This window comes from Pangasianodon hypophthalmus, chromosome 2 (assembly GCF_027358585.1).
Source record: "Pangasianodon hypophthalmus isolate fPanHyp1 chromosome 2, fPanHyp1.pri, whole genome shotgun sequence".
NCBI classification, from domain to species: domain Eukaryota; kingdom Metazoa; phylum Chordata; class Actinopteri; order Siluriformes; family Pangasiidae; genus Pangasianodon; species Pangasianodon hypophthalmus.
The window spans coordinates 10810564-10827275 of NC_069711.1; the positions used below are offsets into that span (position 1 = coordinate 10810564).

Below are 16712 nucleotides of genomic sequence, written 5' to 3' on the forward strand. Positions count from 1 at the left end.
CATATGACCTGCACTATCTATATATTATCTAATATTACTACTATTATCATTTTAGCAGTTGCAGTTGCAGTTGCATTTGCAGTTAAAGGAATCCTGATAGTTGGGGGGGTCAGCACCCCCACTTCCTGTGTCCTTAGTTGTGTATACTTTCTACAACTTTCTCAAAGTACCATGAATGTGTTGTTATTTAAAATAAATAAATAACTTGCAAGGTAAGGATACAGTAAAAAAAAAAAAATCACAATAACAGTCTCAATCTCTCAACCCATAATCATAATTGAGGGTTGTTCTCTCTTCTCTTTTTCATGTAGAGACAAAGTCACATAAAACCTCTAATCACGGCATTAGTTTTAACATATGCCTTTCATAAACTCTCCAGCATTGCTTTCTTAATGATTTACGCAATGCGTATCAGTGTAATAATGGCCCTATATAGGTACTCTTGTTGGTGCCAGACAGGCTGGTTTGAGTGATTCAGAAACTGCTGATCTCCTGTAATAACAAGAGTCTCAAGAGTTTTCACAGAATGGTGCGAAATACTAAAAAAAAAAAAAAAAAATCCAGTGAGATGTAGGTCTGTGGTCAGAAATGCCTTGTTGATGAGAGAGGTCAGAGGAGAATGGCCTGGTTAATAGGAAGGCTACAGTAACTCAAATAACTCTTTACCACCATTGTGATCAGAAAAGCAACTCAGCATGCACAACATGTCAAACCTTGAAGTGGATGGGCTACAACAGCAGAACACCACATTGGGTACAATTCTGGTCAGCCAAAAACAGGGCACAGGTTCACCAAAACTGGAAGTTGGAAAAAAAAAAATCGCCTGTCCAATTTTGGTGAGCCTGTGCCTCAGATTCCTGTTCTTAGCTGACATTAAATTATATTATTAGATTTAGAAATACTGTAACCCAATACAAAACCATAATTTTTTCAATTATGTTTGAGCATACATATTCTGTATCATCTATCTGTTAGTCACTCCATTATTGAACAGAGTCGCCAAGCACTCCAGAGTCTAATTTTTGCTTGCAGTTTTATAATAAATTTACTTCACTATATTGCACTACATCTGCATTATGAATATGATTGATTTTTTTTTTAAGTAAAAATAATCTTGAGGCTTTCTTTCTTTCTCTTTCCCAGTTCTGATTATGATTAAAAGCTCTCAGGTTCACAGCCAAACCTTTTTTATGATGGAACATACCGAAACATTTCTCTGGATTACACCTTGCTACATGATGACACAACCTTCCTTTTGAACATGAAACCATGACGCTTCAAAGAAATTATAATCCATCATTAATTATAGCTGTTTTTGCTAGGCATACAGCTGCTTGAATATGGGCTAAAATTCAAAAATAAGCAGCACACACATACACACAGAATGCATTTACCTCTATCATGCCTGTGTTAAAAAAAATCCATCTTAGGGATTTTCTTGGAAAGTTATAACAGTAGCAGATCTATATTTATACATCCACATGCACATTATTTCATGAAAGCACAGAAGCAGTCACCACCAGGCCTGATGAAATTTTAATCAGTTCTGTCCTAGCAGCCAGGCAGCCCTGATAAATGCAGCTAAGGCCACTGCTCCAGATGCCATTCTGCAGATCCACCTGCAGGCTACAGATGCTCCCACTGAGAAAAATGTTGTGTTATTCATCTTAACATTATAAATTTCAGTTCACTGCAGCAGCTCAGCTTTTGAAATGTTCGTAATTTCACATGTATATTCTTGGCAGCAGGTCCTTGTTGTTAAGACTCACTTGCCTGTTACAGTGGTGATTTCAATAAACCATTTCATTTAAGATAAATGTTTTATTTTATGCTGGTTGTGATAATATATTATTTCAGTGGTAAAAAGCTGTCACCTAGTAATGTATTAACACTGATATTGTGAGTTAATTTGTTAAAATTCACTCCTCTGAACTCTAAATCTAATCTGTGGCATTAACAGGGATAGTGATTCATTATTAGTAGGGTCATCATTTTCATTGATTTCATAATCTACTTTTCTTGTATGAAAATGAAAATAAGAGCAGCGGGGGCTCAATCATAGAGGAAGCGGCACAGAACCTCACCTTTTATATGAGCCATTGAACAAATATTAATCTTCATAAAGTCTTCATTTACAACTCCATGCATTTTAAATTCCATTGAAATACTGATTGCCACTTTTGAATGACCAATGATATTTTAAAAAATGTTGCTATTTGACAAAATAAACCAATATATCCACTGATTTCCTTTCTAGATATTGCAGTGCAATATCTATAGCTTTCATAGCACCTAGCGGTCAAAAAATCGAACTGCAACGAGTGCTAATAGAGGACCTTTGGGGCAGGAATCATGCTGCCTCATGCTCGGGGTATGAGCAGCAGACAGATGGCTAATGACCGGGTTGTTTGTATTATAGAAAATAATCTAAATTAAATCTAATACATTTCTACCAAAAGGCAAAGTGTTAGTGCAGACAGTGTATCTATGATGTACAGAAGCATTTCTATTGTAAGATATATTGCAAAGATTGAGAGAGGGATAATGTTCATTCATCAAAAATGTGTGTGAAAATGTCTCACATTTTCCGATGCCCTATTTTTTGGGATAGTTTCAGGTCTTTTGTGTGATTTTGAGATGTAGTTGGGGTAGAAATTTAGCTGAAACCTGTAAACTCTAATTAATGATATTACCTCAAACACAGTTGAACAAAGGTACATGTGAAACTACTCCAAATGAGCTGCTAGACTGTATGCTGAATTACTGTATGTTGTTGATGTTCAACTGCCTATTATGAGGTTTACAAAATCATTTTTCACTGTATCACTAGTAGCCAATAGCATAAGTCAAGTGTGCTAGCCTCTCAATTTTATTTTAGGCTATGTTGTTATTAATGACCTACCCCACCAAAATCTATGGTCACAGGCCAATGCTGAATGAGTCTTATCAGAGCAGCACATCACCATGAATCCCTTCTCACTATAAAGCAGCAGTTTTCACAAAAAAAATCTGATTGATGGCAGAAAGACCAAGAGAATATTATAGTTTCTTATGGGTCTTTTCACTCTCTCCTCTGACCTGCCTCTAAAAACACTTGCCATAAACACTGACAAAAATCCATTTGTAGGCTTGCTTTTTTCCTCATTTTCTGACACAACCTTTTTCCTGCCCTTGCAGGGTTTTTTTTTTTTTCTTGAAAAGAGCAGAAGTTTGCATTTGAGTTCATGCTGTGAAAAAGCTACATTCATCATGTAATAAACTGATACACGCTTCCACAAAGCAGGTTAAATGGAAGCGCTGCAATGTTTTCTTAGAGGGTAAGATAAATTTGCTGACCTTGTCTTGCCACTTTAAGATGTAGTAAATCTGTGAGGCTCAAAAAGCCAATGGATGCACCCCAGGTCTCTGTATATGGTTTACAGCATGGTTTAGAGCTTATAGTATGAATAGGTAGGGGAGTAATATTAGTAATGAAACAAACATTTAGAAAAAATAGGGAAATGATTACACAGCTTCAAATACACACACATACACACACACACACACCCTGGCATCAACATATATGCAAGTAATGCAACAATACATTTCTGTCATTTCATTTGTCTTTCAGCCTTGAAAGTTACTTTCATCAGTACACTCCTGCCCCCTACTGGTTAAAAAAAGAAAGGAAAAAGTCTGTGCTATACCTCAACAATTATTTTATTAGAAGTTTTACAGTGATAGGATTTTTTATGTGGTTCTAAACTATAAATATGCACTACATTGGTAGATGTGTGTATTATAAGACAGTTTTAAAATTGTCTTAAAATCATAATTTCATACAGCATTTTTGTTTACATACATAAAATAGCAATCCCATTCAATTTCATTGTAAGGATTACAAAATGTTTTAAATATCCCTTGGGTTAAAATTAATCAAATTTGCAGCATTTGACCAAGCAGCATGTTGTGCTCCATCCATTTCACTGGCTACATCATTACCCTGAGTGAGGGTATGGTTGGTTCCACCAATAGTAGCTTTGCAATCAGGACACTGGCTACGTTCCATGGCACCTCCACAATCGCCGATAGCGTATATATGCCCATTAGGACACTTATACCAGTGTCCCTGTGGGAGAGCCATGGCTTTAACAATCATCACCCTTTCTTCATCAGTGATACCCAGGCCACTGTGTGGAAGCTTATTTTCCAGCTCTTTAAAAATCTCCTTCACTTTATCTTCTTCATTTTCAGTGAATGGCCGTGTGTCCTCCAGAATCTGTCTTGCCTGTCTCACCTCTGCATTGACTTTTACTTCCAGCACAGTGTATTTGGCCATGCTGCAACGAACATTGAGCTCAGCTAAGTAGGAAAGCCTCTTCATTTCACGTTCTAGATCATCCATCTGCTGATCGGAGAATCTCTGGAATGTATCAAGCAGGAAATCGAGACATTCCCTAATGCGCAGTGAGAATAAATCCTCCATAACTGAAGACATGTGATCTTTTTGCATCTTTATTAGCTTCCCAAGGCTCTCCAGGAATGTTATCAAGTTCTCTTGGTACCAGAGGTCTAGAAGAGATAAGCCAGACTTCTGAAGCCTCTCAGTAATTATTAAGTACTCTACAGGAAGATGCTCCTTAAAATTGTCCTTCTTCTCCAAAAGCAACTGGAGTTCATTTTGCTTATTCTGAATGTCAGACTGCAGACCATTGATCTGTTCCTTGACCTTCTCAATTTCTGCCAGGCTGCGGTTGATATGGGCACCATAGCGCACATTCCTACGAATGGGGGTTCGACACCTGGGACACTCCTTCAGCCGGATAGCGCGCTGGTCTAGATCAGCTCCTTCATCCTCATCCATGCCCATGTACCGGTCCATGCCGGTAGACTCAATGACATGCTTGCAGTCCTCTAGCTGTATGAAGCAAGCATCTGGCTCATCTTCATTACCAAAGAAGATCTCAACCACGTCATCACGATGGCATATGCGGCACTTATCTGGGCAAGGGTCTCCACAAAGACCTATACAGGGATGTCCACAGGGCAAGACCTTGTCACAATTCTTTAAACATGGTGGACGGTCACATGGCTCATGGCAGAGTTTGCTACAGCTCTGGTGTGGACACTGCCACTCACAGGGTTCCATGCAAGGGACACAAGGCTGTCCACATTTCCTCATGCACACACTGTGAACACAACGATTTTGACAAGGGAGGGTACATGGTGGGCAGTATCTTGGGCAAGGCACACAGCACTTGTGTGAGCAGGGAAGGACACGCTGGCATTCATATGTACAAGCTTTGTGGAGGCGACCCTGGTGGCATTTGTGGCAAGTCCCTGAGCAAGAATGTCCACATTTCAGGACTGTGTCACAAGGGGTCCTGCAGTCTGGCTGATTTCGAAGGTTCCTCAAGGAGCTACATGGTTCTTCCTGGGTATGTCCACATTTTAACTCCATAGGAACAAGCACTTTGCAATCGACAGTGCATGGCTCACCACAGCTTGCCTGGCATGGGTGTCCACATCTCAGCTTTTTCTGACAAGGGACCCTGCAGACAAATTTTTCTGGATCCTGATGACAGGGCATTTTCTGCTTGTGCTGGCATTTTGGAACAATCTTCTCCAAACGTACCTCACATTTACCACACTTCTGATAGCACCTTCTAGTACATTTGTGCCCAAGCTCACACAGAACTTTGGGGCAGTCCTTGGTACACTTATACTTCTTGTGATCAGCATCATAAGGGTGGCACATGCGAATGCACACATGGCCACAGTCCAAGCGGTACTCGCAGGGCTTGCTGCACCCACCTTCGGGGACCTTTGAAAAGTCATTTGAAGATGACACCAGGGTTTGTGTTTCTGGATGATTCTGACAGCTCAGAGTCAAAAAACGTCCTACCTGACCTTTCTCCCTCAGGGTGTGAAGTATGTTACTCCACAGCTTCACCTTGCTAAACATATCCATGTTTCCAAGGCAGTATAGTCCCTTCTTGGCACGAGAAAGTGCTACGCAAACACGGTTTGGTATTTGCAAAAACCCAACCCTGCCCTCAGGATTACTGCGCACCAATGACAATATGACAATATCATTCTCTTCACCCTGATACTTATCAACAACATGAACTTTGACCCCTGAAAACTCAGCTGAGGGCATGAGCTTGCGTAAACAGTAGAGTTGCCCAGTGTAGGTGGTGAGGATGGTAATCTGAGAGGGCTGGTAGTCCTGACGCAACAAGTATCGACAGAGTTCCACCACAAAACGTGCCTCATGAAAGTTCTGATGACTTCGTCCATCCTTTATTTCCTCCTCTTGGGACTTGTGCTCGATGAAGAAAATGTTTGTCAGAATTCCCTACAAGTAGGAACAAATGACAGGCGTTACTATAACTAAGCGAATGTTTGGTACTTGATATTGAAGACATTTCTAAAGTACAGTGAGTTGCCAGTGTACACTGAAATTTTTAATCATGAAAAAACTGACCTTGATGTTTTCATACTCCAGTACAGAAGCATGGTTCTCCAGCTCTGAGTAGATATGAGGAGTCAAAAGACGAGCAATATCTGGTCTCATACGATGCTGTAGTAACATTTTTATAAAGAAAATGAAAAAGCAACACTTATTTAAAATGCTTAATTAATTAGATTTGATTTGAAAGATATTTTGAGTTATAAACATTTGATAAAATGTAATAAATTGCATGATGTATGGATTTATTAGCTCACCTGGTAGTTCAGTCTGACAAATGGAAATCCCACATTGACAAGTCTCTCAAACATAGACACCTCCAGGTTGAAATTTTTGGCTAGTTCATATACTGTGGTGCTAGGTCTAAGCTGTAAACATAAGTGAACCAAATTAATTTGAAACAAATTCAACAGTTTCTGGAAAGTACCTGAAACTCTGTATTCCTTTGGAAAATGTAATTTATCAGCAGCCTGTGGCACATTAAAATTTACCAGTTCACTTATAGTAATAATTTATTTATTATACAAGCAAATGATGAAATGTAGATTGTATGTCATGCATGAATTTGTATTTGTTCAGGAGCTGAAGATTTGTTCTATCTTAAGTTCTACGAATATTAAAAATTTACAAGATCCAACAAGTCTTTTATATAAGAGTTTTGTTAGCTATAGTGGCTTTTTAGCCTTTATGATTCTGCCTACATACTCAGCATAACATTTTTTCCATGTGACCCACTGATATGTGCTATAGGCCAGTTGTACCTGTTGATGGTCTCCAATCAGAATGAGGTGCTGGCAGTCTCGGCTGAGTGTGGTAATGGTGTGGGCCTCCAATACTTCAGCTGCCTCCTCCACAATCACCAGCCTTGGCTTGAGCTCCTGCAGGACTTGTCGGTATTTGGCTGCCCCAGTGGTGGTCATGCCAATGACTTTGGCATGTTGGAGCACACACAGATCCTCGCGGCGACGGATTTCAGAAAGGCGCTCTGCAGCGTCCTGATAGACTTGTTCAGCCTGGAGAGCTTTCCCACGAAGGTCAATCTGATACCGCAACACCCAGCGGCTATTGAGTGAGAAAGTGAAAGAGCAAAATAAATAGGGAAAAAGACACTGAGCAAGGGAGCAGGGAAAGAACAAAGGAACATGGATGAAAATACAGGTTGTTTTTAAGTTTAATTTAAATTCAATTAAATTTTGAACAATGTTATGGTTGGGTCCTCTTGCACAGTTCACACAATTATATAAAGGGTGTTTTGCAAGATATTTGCTTTTGGTACAGCATATAATTACCGGTAAAGTCTCCATCTGTCTTTTAGTTTAAGCTGCCATACATTCCACACTTGTAGCTCTTCTTCCTCACTCATAGCCTCACTCTTCCTCAACTCCTTCTGGACCGTCTGCTTTAACTTCTTCTTCTGGTGACGCTGCATCTGAATACACACACGCACACCCGGACAAGAATTGTGGTGTTGGTATTAGCACACAAATAAAATACTTGATAACACTTCATATACATCCTATATTCATAATGTGCTATACATGCATTTACAACATGTTGCATTCATAATACCTTATATCATAATGTCAGATTACAATAGTTCCATGTAAGTTTTTAAATACAAAGGATTTTACTGTATATATGTGAATGCTACAATGCACTGTAACATAGGCTCTGCATTATAACTTGTTTTAATTTTACTATACCTGTGTATCATTATTGCCTACGATGTTCTTAAGAACGGATATTATAAAGTGCTACGTAATTACAAAGTTGTATGCTCATACATATACATTTTAAGAGCACTATGCAGGCTTATGGCAGGTAGTATATGGTATTATGTATGCTAGATAACATGTTATAAATGTATTTACAGTGCTTTTTTTGAGTGCAGGATTGACAAGAAGTGCTAGCTTTTAAATACAAGATCATTTGAGTTTCTAAAGATAAAACAACTAATAAATGAATTCAATAATTAAAACAGTATATCTCTTCAGTTCTCCCAACCTGAAGGCATATGCTATTCATATGCTTTTGCTAAATCATACTAAATTATGACTTTTCAGAAAATTCTTACCTCCCACACTTCATTATCAGCTTGTCCCTGTCCCTGTCCCTGTCCCAGTCCCTGTCCCTGTGAAAGCTGTTCATCAGCTTGATGTAGGTTCATGGCCAGCATGATCTCAGCTAGTTCCGCTATGGTCTCCTCCTCCTTCCTGCGTTCACGGCCATCTCGGCCCTTATGGTCTGAATCCTCCAGGATTCTTTCAGCCTCGATCAGAGCCGCCTCTTCATCCACTTCCAAAAACTGCTCATCATCCTCTCCTGGTTCCCCCTCATCATTTGCCTCTGGGGACAGAGAGGGGGTTAGTAAGAAAATAAAAATTGGAAAGAGCATAAGAGGGCAAATCTCCTTCTAAAAGATTGAAGGGTAAAAGAAAAAATATTTTTGGTAACAATTTTTATGAAGGCCATATATAAAGTATAATGAATCATGAACATGTCCATATGTTGCAATGCATTCAGAAGTTATTATATACAAGGTAATAAGTATTTATGAATAAATGGATTACACTGTATAGCAATGTTTATTATACATTATTAATTATTATTGTAATGCATTTATAAGTGGTGTTTGTAAAACAGTGATAGCGAAGTGATAGCAGAGAGGCTTGGTTTCACTTTGAATAGTCACTTATTCAGTGGTTATTACTCTGTCTATTAATAACTACAGTATAGTTGACTATTTATTATTCAGTGTTACAATTGTGAGAACTGTAACTGATGTATAGATTGTAAATGCTGTAAGTATAGTTATAATTTCTCAAATATCTCACTTTACTTAAAACACAAATACTACGTCAAAGGTATTATAAACATCACATATTTATGATAAGTAGTTTTTGTGAGAAATGGAATATTATAATTGCTGTAGCTATAATAATTATTTTTAAAAGTTGTCTAACTTCTTCTCCAATTTTAACAAAGTAAGAGCAGGCAGAAAAATGCAAGAGGAATAATAATAAAATATATTTTAGTAAGTAGTAAATATATTTTATGGTGCTTCCTGTCATCAGAGATAGTGTTTTAAAAAAAAATTTTTTTAAAAAGAAAGAAAAAAACCTACATCTGCACTGTGAGCATGAAGGATCATGAAAAAAAAAACAGCTGACAAAATTAAACTTTTTTTTTTTTTTTTTTACCTGCTTCATCATTGCCAGTTTGTTGCTGAAACACCCCAAGGCAAAGCCAGTCCATGATCACTGAGCACTTCTTTCCTACATTTGCAAATACACCCAGCACCTCAGGCTAACACACACACACACACACACAAGCAAAACCATTAATACTTCTACTACTACTACTAATAATAATAATAATAATAATAATAATAACAGCAACTAAATACTGTACCTAATTTACACATACACATTTCTTTAATTAAATAGAGCAGTTTAGACTGACCTGCTGATTCAGACTGTCCCAGTGCTCATCAGATATGTACTTTTGCAGGAAGCGCTCATTAATGACTCCACGCAGACTGCACTCTAGGTAACTTGACTGTTTCTTTATATGGGTCTGTGCATCCTGCATCTCCCTCTGGATCTGTGGAATATCATCAGAATGTTACATGCAATATACCTTAAAGACTGATTCATATAAACATACTCACATATTGAGTCAGGAATGGAAACCTGTGAGAGTCAACTTTGAGAGATTTCAGTGTATATAATAAATACCATATGTACTTCCTCAGTTCAAAGCCAAAAGAGACATGCTAAAATGCTTAACATGAAAAACTTTATGTGGCACCTCAAAATAGGCCTTCTTAAGGTGTGCTGGCAGGTCTCTGCGGAAGTTTGACAACCTGGTCAGCTCCCGCAGAGAGAAACGCTTCAGGATCTCACTGTTACTGCGGCCACCAACCCTCACAATGCCCTTCTGCAAGAAACTGTGGATTCCTGAGACAAACACAACATGACTGCTCTATTGCAAAACTTGCAGGATCCTATATATTGTATTTAAAACATTTCCTATTGTATTTAAATAGAATTGTATTTATAAAGAATTTCCTGATCTTCAGTATGAAAGAATGATCAAATGTGTGGTATACAATTAGCCTTAAAATTCTGCTCCAACAACAGAGTATGTATGGATATATTTTATTTTATCCAATGCATAATTCTGCACTATCAAAAGGGCAAAAATTAAATGAACACTGCATTAGCTATATATTACCTTCCAGAAACTGGTCTAGAGCATGGTTGGTGTAACAGACCACCAGCATTGGAGAATTAGCCGACCACACCACACTGTTCTGTAACAGAGCCTGAGCAATTTTTAGCCCCACATATGTCTTCCCTGCAAAGAACAAAACATGACATTGTGTTTTTGGCACTGAGCAATTAGACTTTCAAACCCAGGTATATATAATTTTAATTTCAATATTACCAGTTATTTTCTATACCAAATTTATTTACATAATAGTAACTCTGATCCTTCTATTTGACAGCTTCCCCTGGTGCATAGTTGATTTACAACCTCAATGAACATTTTGCTCTATTACTGAGATACACCTGGATGTTTTAAGGAGCTAGATCAAGAATGCTTGCTTCAAGTTAAACTGCAAGAAATAGTAGCTCTAATAGGAAGAAGGTTAGAAATATATTGATCTGAATGTAATTAAAATCTCCATTTCTCTACCTGTGCCTGGTGGACCCTGTATTATGGCTAGCTCCTTGGTGAGGGCCAGTTTAAGGGCTTGGAGCTGGCTGTCATCAAGACCCAGTTGCTCCTCAGTCGGCCAGGCAGTAGGGTTGAGGGGGTTAAATGGTTTCATACTGTCCTTATGACCCTCTGCTGCGATGCAGGCCAGATCATAAGTTCTCTCAAATGGCACAAAGTATGCTGGTGGATGAACATCTTGGTTACATTCTACAATGTATCTAAAAGACAACAGAGAAATATGACAGACGTTTACTTGGGGGTGGAAGTAGTGTGGGACTATATTTGGGAGTATAATATTCTACAATGTTTTCTGCCAGACCCACAAAATCTCTAACTTACTGATTCTCTGTTGATTAAAGGAGTGTCTACAATCATTTAAAGGGATGTCACACAGTTATGCACCATTATGGAGAGAGACAATCTATTTGGCTAGTGGATACTACTGTGAGATACCTACAATTATTCAACAAATATGGTTGGCAAATTGACATAATTGTAAAATACTTGTCAAACTTTAGGAATCATAGTTTGCTTTCATACATTTGGCTATTTAATCCACAGCACCTATTACAGGGAACAGGACATCGCACCCAAATGTTATTCTGTGTTTCAGAATTTGACAAAGGAGGAGTTATCTTATAAACAGAAAGTCATGGGTCAACTAAACACTCATTTAACTAATCTACACTGTATACCTCTGAAAGGGGAGATCATCCTCCTCTTGTTCCTGAAGCCCCTCCAGGACATAGCGATAGGCCTCAAAGTAGGCAGTGGTCTCAACCATCAGGAAGGAATGAGAGGCCTGGGTGGTAGCCAGTTGATCTCGGCTATTTCTATAGAAACTCAACTGCACCTGGCCCTCTCTCAGTTCTTTGGGGTCACGGTTAGATACCGTAGCAAACAGGAAAGTTTCAAAATGGTCCATAGACAAGCAGACCAAGGACCCATACAGCAACCGCTTGGAATTCTCCCAGCGAACAAACTGTGAATTAGTACAGAGCAAACCTGTTATCTTCTGTAACTTCTCTGGAATCAGTATAAAGTTAACATGAAACTGAAATGAACCTGGTTTGTTAATTTTTTTGAATATTAATTAGCATTAATTATCATTAAAGATAAGCTCAGATTTATTATTGTCTGACCTGAAGGGGCCGTGGGTCAAATTGTACTCTGTAGGCGGTGCCTGTTGGAGTGCAGAGAGGCATGACCAATCGAGTGTCAAAGTAGACCCTGATATCATCGAAGCGTCTCTTTCTTATTGGCACGCCACTGAGGCTCTCATCATGCTGGCTTTGGAGCAATTCCCTAATACCTTCACGTAATGGCCTCACAAAGTCCTCTCTCAGAAGCCTAAAATGTGTATCCAGGTAGATATGGGCACTGGGGTAACTTTGTGACATAATGTTAGCCCGCAGAAAAGGTTTCTGGTCCTGGCGGAATTCTTCAGGAGTTGGGTAGATGGTCATGTTCCTGAAGTCTTCTTCCCCTTCAGGAGTATCATCATTGCCAATGAGAACAGTATAGTTGTCTGATCTCAAAGTCCCCTCTCTTGCTTTCTCTTGGAGGTGTTCCACCATGCCTTGGATCTTCTCCAGATCCTCATCAATTGTGTATCGAATGTCTATGCCAGCACCTCGCAGCTGGTTGACCACTGGTTTTAAGAGAGCCACCAACATTGAGATGGAGCGGATAGAGCTGGAAGGAAACATGCTGAGCACGCCAGACAGGAGGTTGATAATGTTGTCCAGGTGCTGTGGATACTGCTGTCTCCGAGCAGGGATATGATCAGACATCATTCCAGCCACATAGTGAGGAAGCACAGTTTGGAAGAAGCCAGAGTCCTTCACCACCTGAGCTAAGTGCAGAACTATTCTGCGGTCATGCCTAGACTGAAAAGCTTTGCAGAGAACCTGGCAGAGCAGCTGTACGACATTCTGCCGCATGGTTGTCTCGCTCAGCAAAGCCTGCAGACCCACACTGGAGGAGAGAGTAATGGCCACCTCAGATGCATCTTTCTCCAGTAGCTCCTCCAGTGTTTTGTACCCAAGTTTACGTACCTCAGGGGTACCATCTCTACTCTTCCCTCTCACATGGCTTCCTCTTCCTCTCTGACCATATCCTCCACCCCTTTCTCCTCTATGAGCACCTTCCGCTCCATCTCTTTCCCTTGATGCATTTAGCCTGTGGTTCTCCCTGTTGTCTCCTCTCCTCTGATCTCTACCTCTCTCATTCCCTTGTCTGCCACCTCCTCTTCTGTCACCTCCACCTGGTCCTCCCCTTGCAATTCCTCTTCTATCACCTCTGCCTGGTCCACCTCCTGCACCTACTCTTCTGTCATCTCCACCTGCTCTTCCTCCTCTGTCACCTACACCTGGTCCTCCCCCTGTACCTCGTCTTCTGTCTTCTCCACCTGGTCCTCCTCCAGCACCTCCTCTTCTGTCACCTCTACCTCTACCACCTCTCTCTTGATCTGCACCAATAAAAGATGAACCAAATTAGAAAATACAAATTATTGGTCATAGACTGAGCACAAAATGAACAAAAATAGTTGTATAACAGGAGCCAAAGAAGAAAAAGAAGCAGGACCTCGTCTTTGCTGTACTTGTGGCCTGTTTTGGTTTTCCATGGTTCATCAGAGCTGTCAAGTCACGATGTGCTGCAAGAAAATAAAAATCATTGCATTGTATCCCCTATGGACAACCCACCACTGCCCTCCACTACATTTTCTTTCACTGTAAAATTCCTTTTAAACATCTTTTTTACGGTCTCCACCAATGGGAGGCCTTAATTCTGTGTGTGTGTGTGTGTGTGTGTGTGTGTGTGTGTGTGTGTGTGTGTGTATATATATATATATATATATATATATATATATATATATATATATATTAACTGTTGAGTGTATGTTCTGTTCCTTGCTTTCTTTTGCATGCTTCAAACTGTTCAACAATACAATGTATTTATGCTTATGAATAACCAATTTCTTCCAAAAGACACTGTTTAGACTATATTATAAAATCATTTCAGAACAGAAACTTTCAATTTTTGTTCTTTCCCCTTTATGTTGTTTGAGCACTAATGCCACACCAGACATCAGTAGGTGGCAGTAAAATCTAGGTTTACTCCAACAAGAGATTCAAGATCTTTATAGTCATATGTACTTTGGTACAATGAAATTCTTGTTTTGTTTTTTCCTCACGAGAAAGATGGGGTAGAATTGCAACAAACAAAAATTACAAAGACAATAAAAATACAAAAAATATACAGTAAGGAACAAGGCAGGAAGAATAATAAAAATAAACAATACTCAATAGCAAAAGTCAGTTTACAGTATGAACTAGAGAACCTGTATGCAATAAAAACAGTTAACAGTAAAAAGATTTCATAGTATAATGAAGCAGTGCAACTAACGATAAAGTAAACGATAACAAAAGTGACAGATATATTATGTATAATATAGCACACAAATGCTTTACAGGACAAATATGTGCATCTTAACAAGATAAACATGTTAACATGTAGCTTTTGATCAGCTTTTGTGTATTTATGCATTATTTCCATTTATATCTAGATAACCATATATAGAAAATAAATAAATTAAATTAATGATATCTGCACTTAGAGCTATGGGAAATCAGTAAATACTGTAAATACTGTTACAGTTGGCAGTTGAAATACACATTCAGTGATGCCCTAAAACTTTACTAGTGGATGCATAAAAGTGCAAGTGTTTTGTTTGTTTGTTTGTTTTGCTATGTCATCATGTGCAAATTTTTCTTGTTATTATGCAAAATTAGGCGTTGCCCGAGTGTTCCCACGTGTTGTTCGCAGGAAAGCCTTCTCACACAAACTTAACGTGTTAACATGACCACAAGTTACATATTAACACATGCATTGCGTTAACATACAAATATTTGCCATATTAACATGGAAGCATTTGCATGTTACTGCGGAATTAACAGGACATTCTTCTATATTTATAGCGTTTTCACTTAATTCTAAAAAGTAATCCCATGCTGAGTGTTTGTAAATAAAGAGATGAAGCGATGTAAGAGCAATGTAATGAAGGTTATGCTTTTCAGTGTGGCACATTGCGTGCGAATGACACAAATAACAAAGCACTACGTTTGGATTTCATGTTCTCTGGAACTCCTCTGTACAGGGACAATTAGGACACGACGCCCTGTAAAGGGTGAGTCAGCATGCTTTTATTTCCCGGCAAATGATTCAGCCAAGTATCAGTATTTATCAGAGTAATTATCAAAGCGGCGTCTCATAGTTACAAGGTTTCATTCGAAATGCCATATATGTGTATGTGTATGTGTGTGTGTGTATATATATATATATATATATATATATATATATATATATATATATAAATGGTCAACAAATCATTTTTCAGGAAATTAGCAAGAATGAAACAGATAAAGGAAGTTAGTATGGTATAGCTTTTCTCTTTGATTTCTTTAAATGTTTAAGCCTTGTGGGCTTAAGGGCTACATTTTGCCTTTGTGTACAACAAGACTATATAAGTGAATTTCCCCGTTTCTAGCTTTTCCCCAAACAGTTCACTTCAGCAAAAGTAAACCAACAAATGGTGGCACAGGAGCTCTCAGGAGTGCATTTGTTCATTTGTTTCATTCTTGCTAACTTTCTGACCAATCATTTGTTGTTAAGAACATTAAAAGCTTAATATTTGCCATTTTGGGCTTTCCGCCTTTTTTTTTTTTAGCCCAGGAGTGTATATAAAACAAGAACACCTGAAAGAATAGTAATAGTCACGCAGCTACATTAGTAAGCATCTGGATCAACACAGCGCTTTATGCTGCCTCATTGCGGAAGACGGTTCAAAATACATTTACACTTGTGTACTGAAAGGTAAAATACGCAACTTCTACACTATTTTAAACATTTAACATTTCTAACGGTATGTCTAGGAGGACGAGGGTGAGCTAAAGCTCAAAAACTTACCGGTTGTCTTCAGTCCAGTCGCTTCGTGTTGTGTAATAGCAGGGCGCTGCTCAGCGCCTTTAAATACCGACTGTAAGTTTCGCTTTCGTGTTCAGTTCATCATAACCGAAACCTCTGGCGAGGCACAAACAAAACAGCAGCCTTCACCAGGGCGCTGTTGAAGGGGGTGGCAAGTTTTAAAAGCGGTACTGCTTCCACGTCAGGACCTTTCAGCGACAGCAGAGGCTCCCAAATATTAAATTAGTACCGGAGTTTACAGTTACAACAAAATTAGCCTGTTTTCTGAGAATAGGAGGAGGCAAAGCTCCAACAACTTCCTGCACTGAACCTTTTGTTTTCTTCGATAATACTAGTTTAGTGCAATATAGTACAGTACCAACTGAAGGCTTGACTGTTGACAATAAAAAGGCAGTGGAGTTGACACTTTCACAATTCAGAGTATGTCATCTTAGCAAGCAACATATACAGGAAGTATGATGCTGATTCAGGGGTATATTTCGAGGAGAAGTACATTAAAGATTCATTAACTTCATGCATTTTACTGCTTTGTGTGAGAATAATAAGAGAC

The 16712-nt window shown here is 38.8% G+C and overlaps 1 protein-coding gene across 1 annotated transcript; it reads right to left on the bottom strand.

The window, feature by feature from the left end:
* Positions 1-3666: 3666 nt before the first annotated feature.
* znfx1 (zinc finger, NFX1-type containing 1) lies at positions 3667-16282 on the bottom strand. Its single transcript, XM_053229443.1, has 15 exons — positions 16145-16282; positions 13763-13832; positions 12319-13646; positions 11872-12158; positions 11153-11394; positions 10688-10810; positions 10262-10410; positions 9914-10054; positions 9652-9757; positions 8526-8797; positions 7741-7880; positions 7213-7513; positions 6709-6819; positions 6467-6562; positions 3667-6337 (listed from the first exon to the last, which is right to left on the bottom strand). The coding sequence occupies exons 2-15, from the start codon at positions 13800-13802 to the stop codon at positions 3890-3892; spliced, it is 5784 nt and encodes a 1927-aa protein (XP_053085418.1). The 5' UTR covers positions 13803-13832; positions 16145-16282; the 3' UTR covers positions 3667-3889.
* Between the last annotated feature and the right edge of the window lie 430 nt (positions 16283-16712).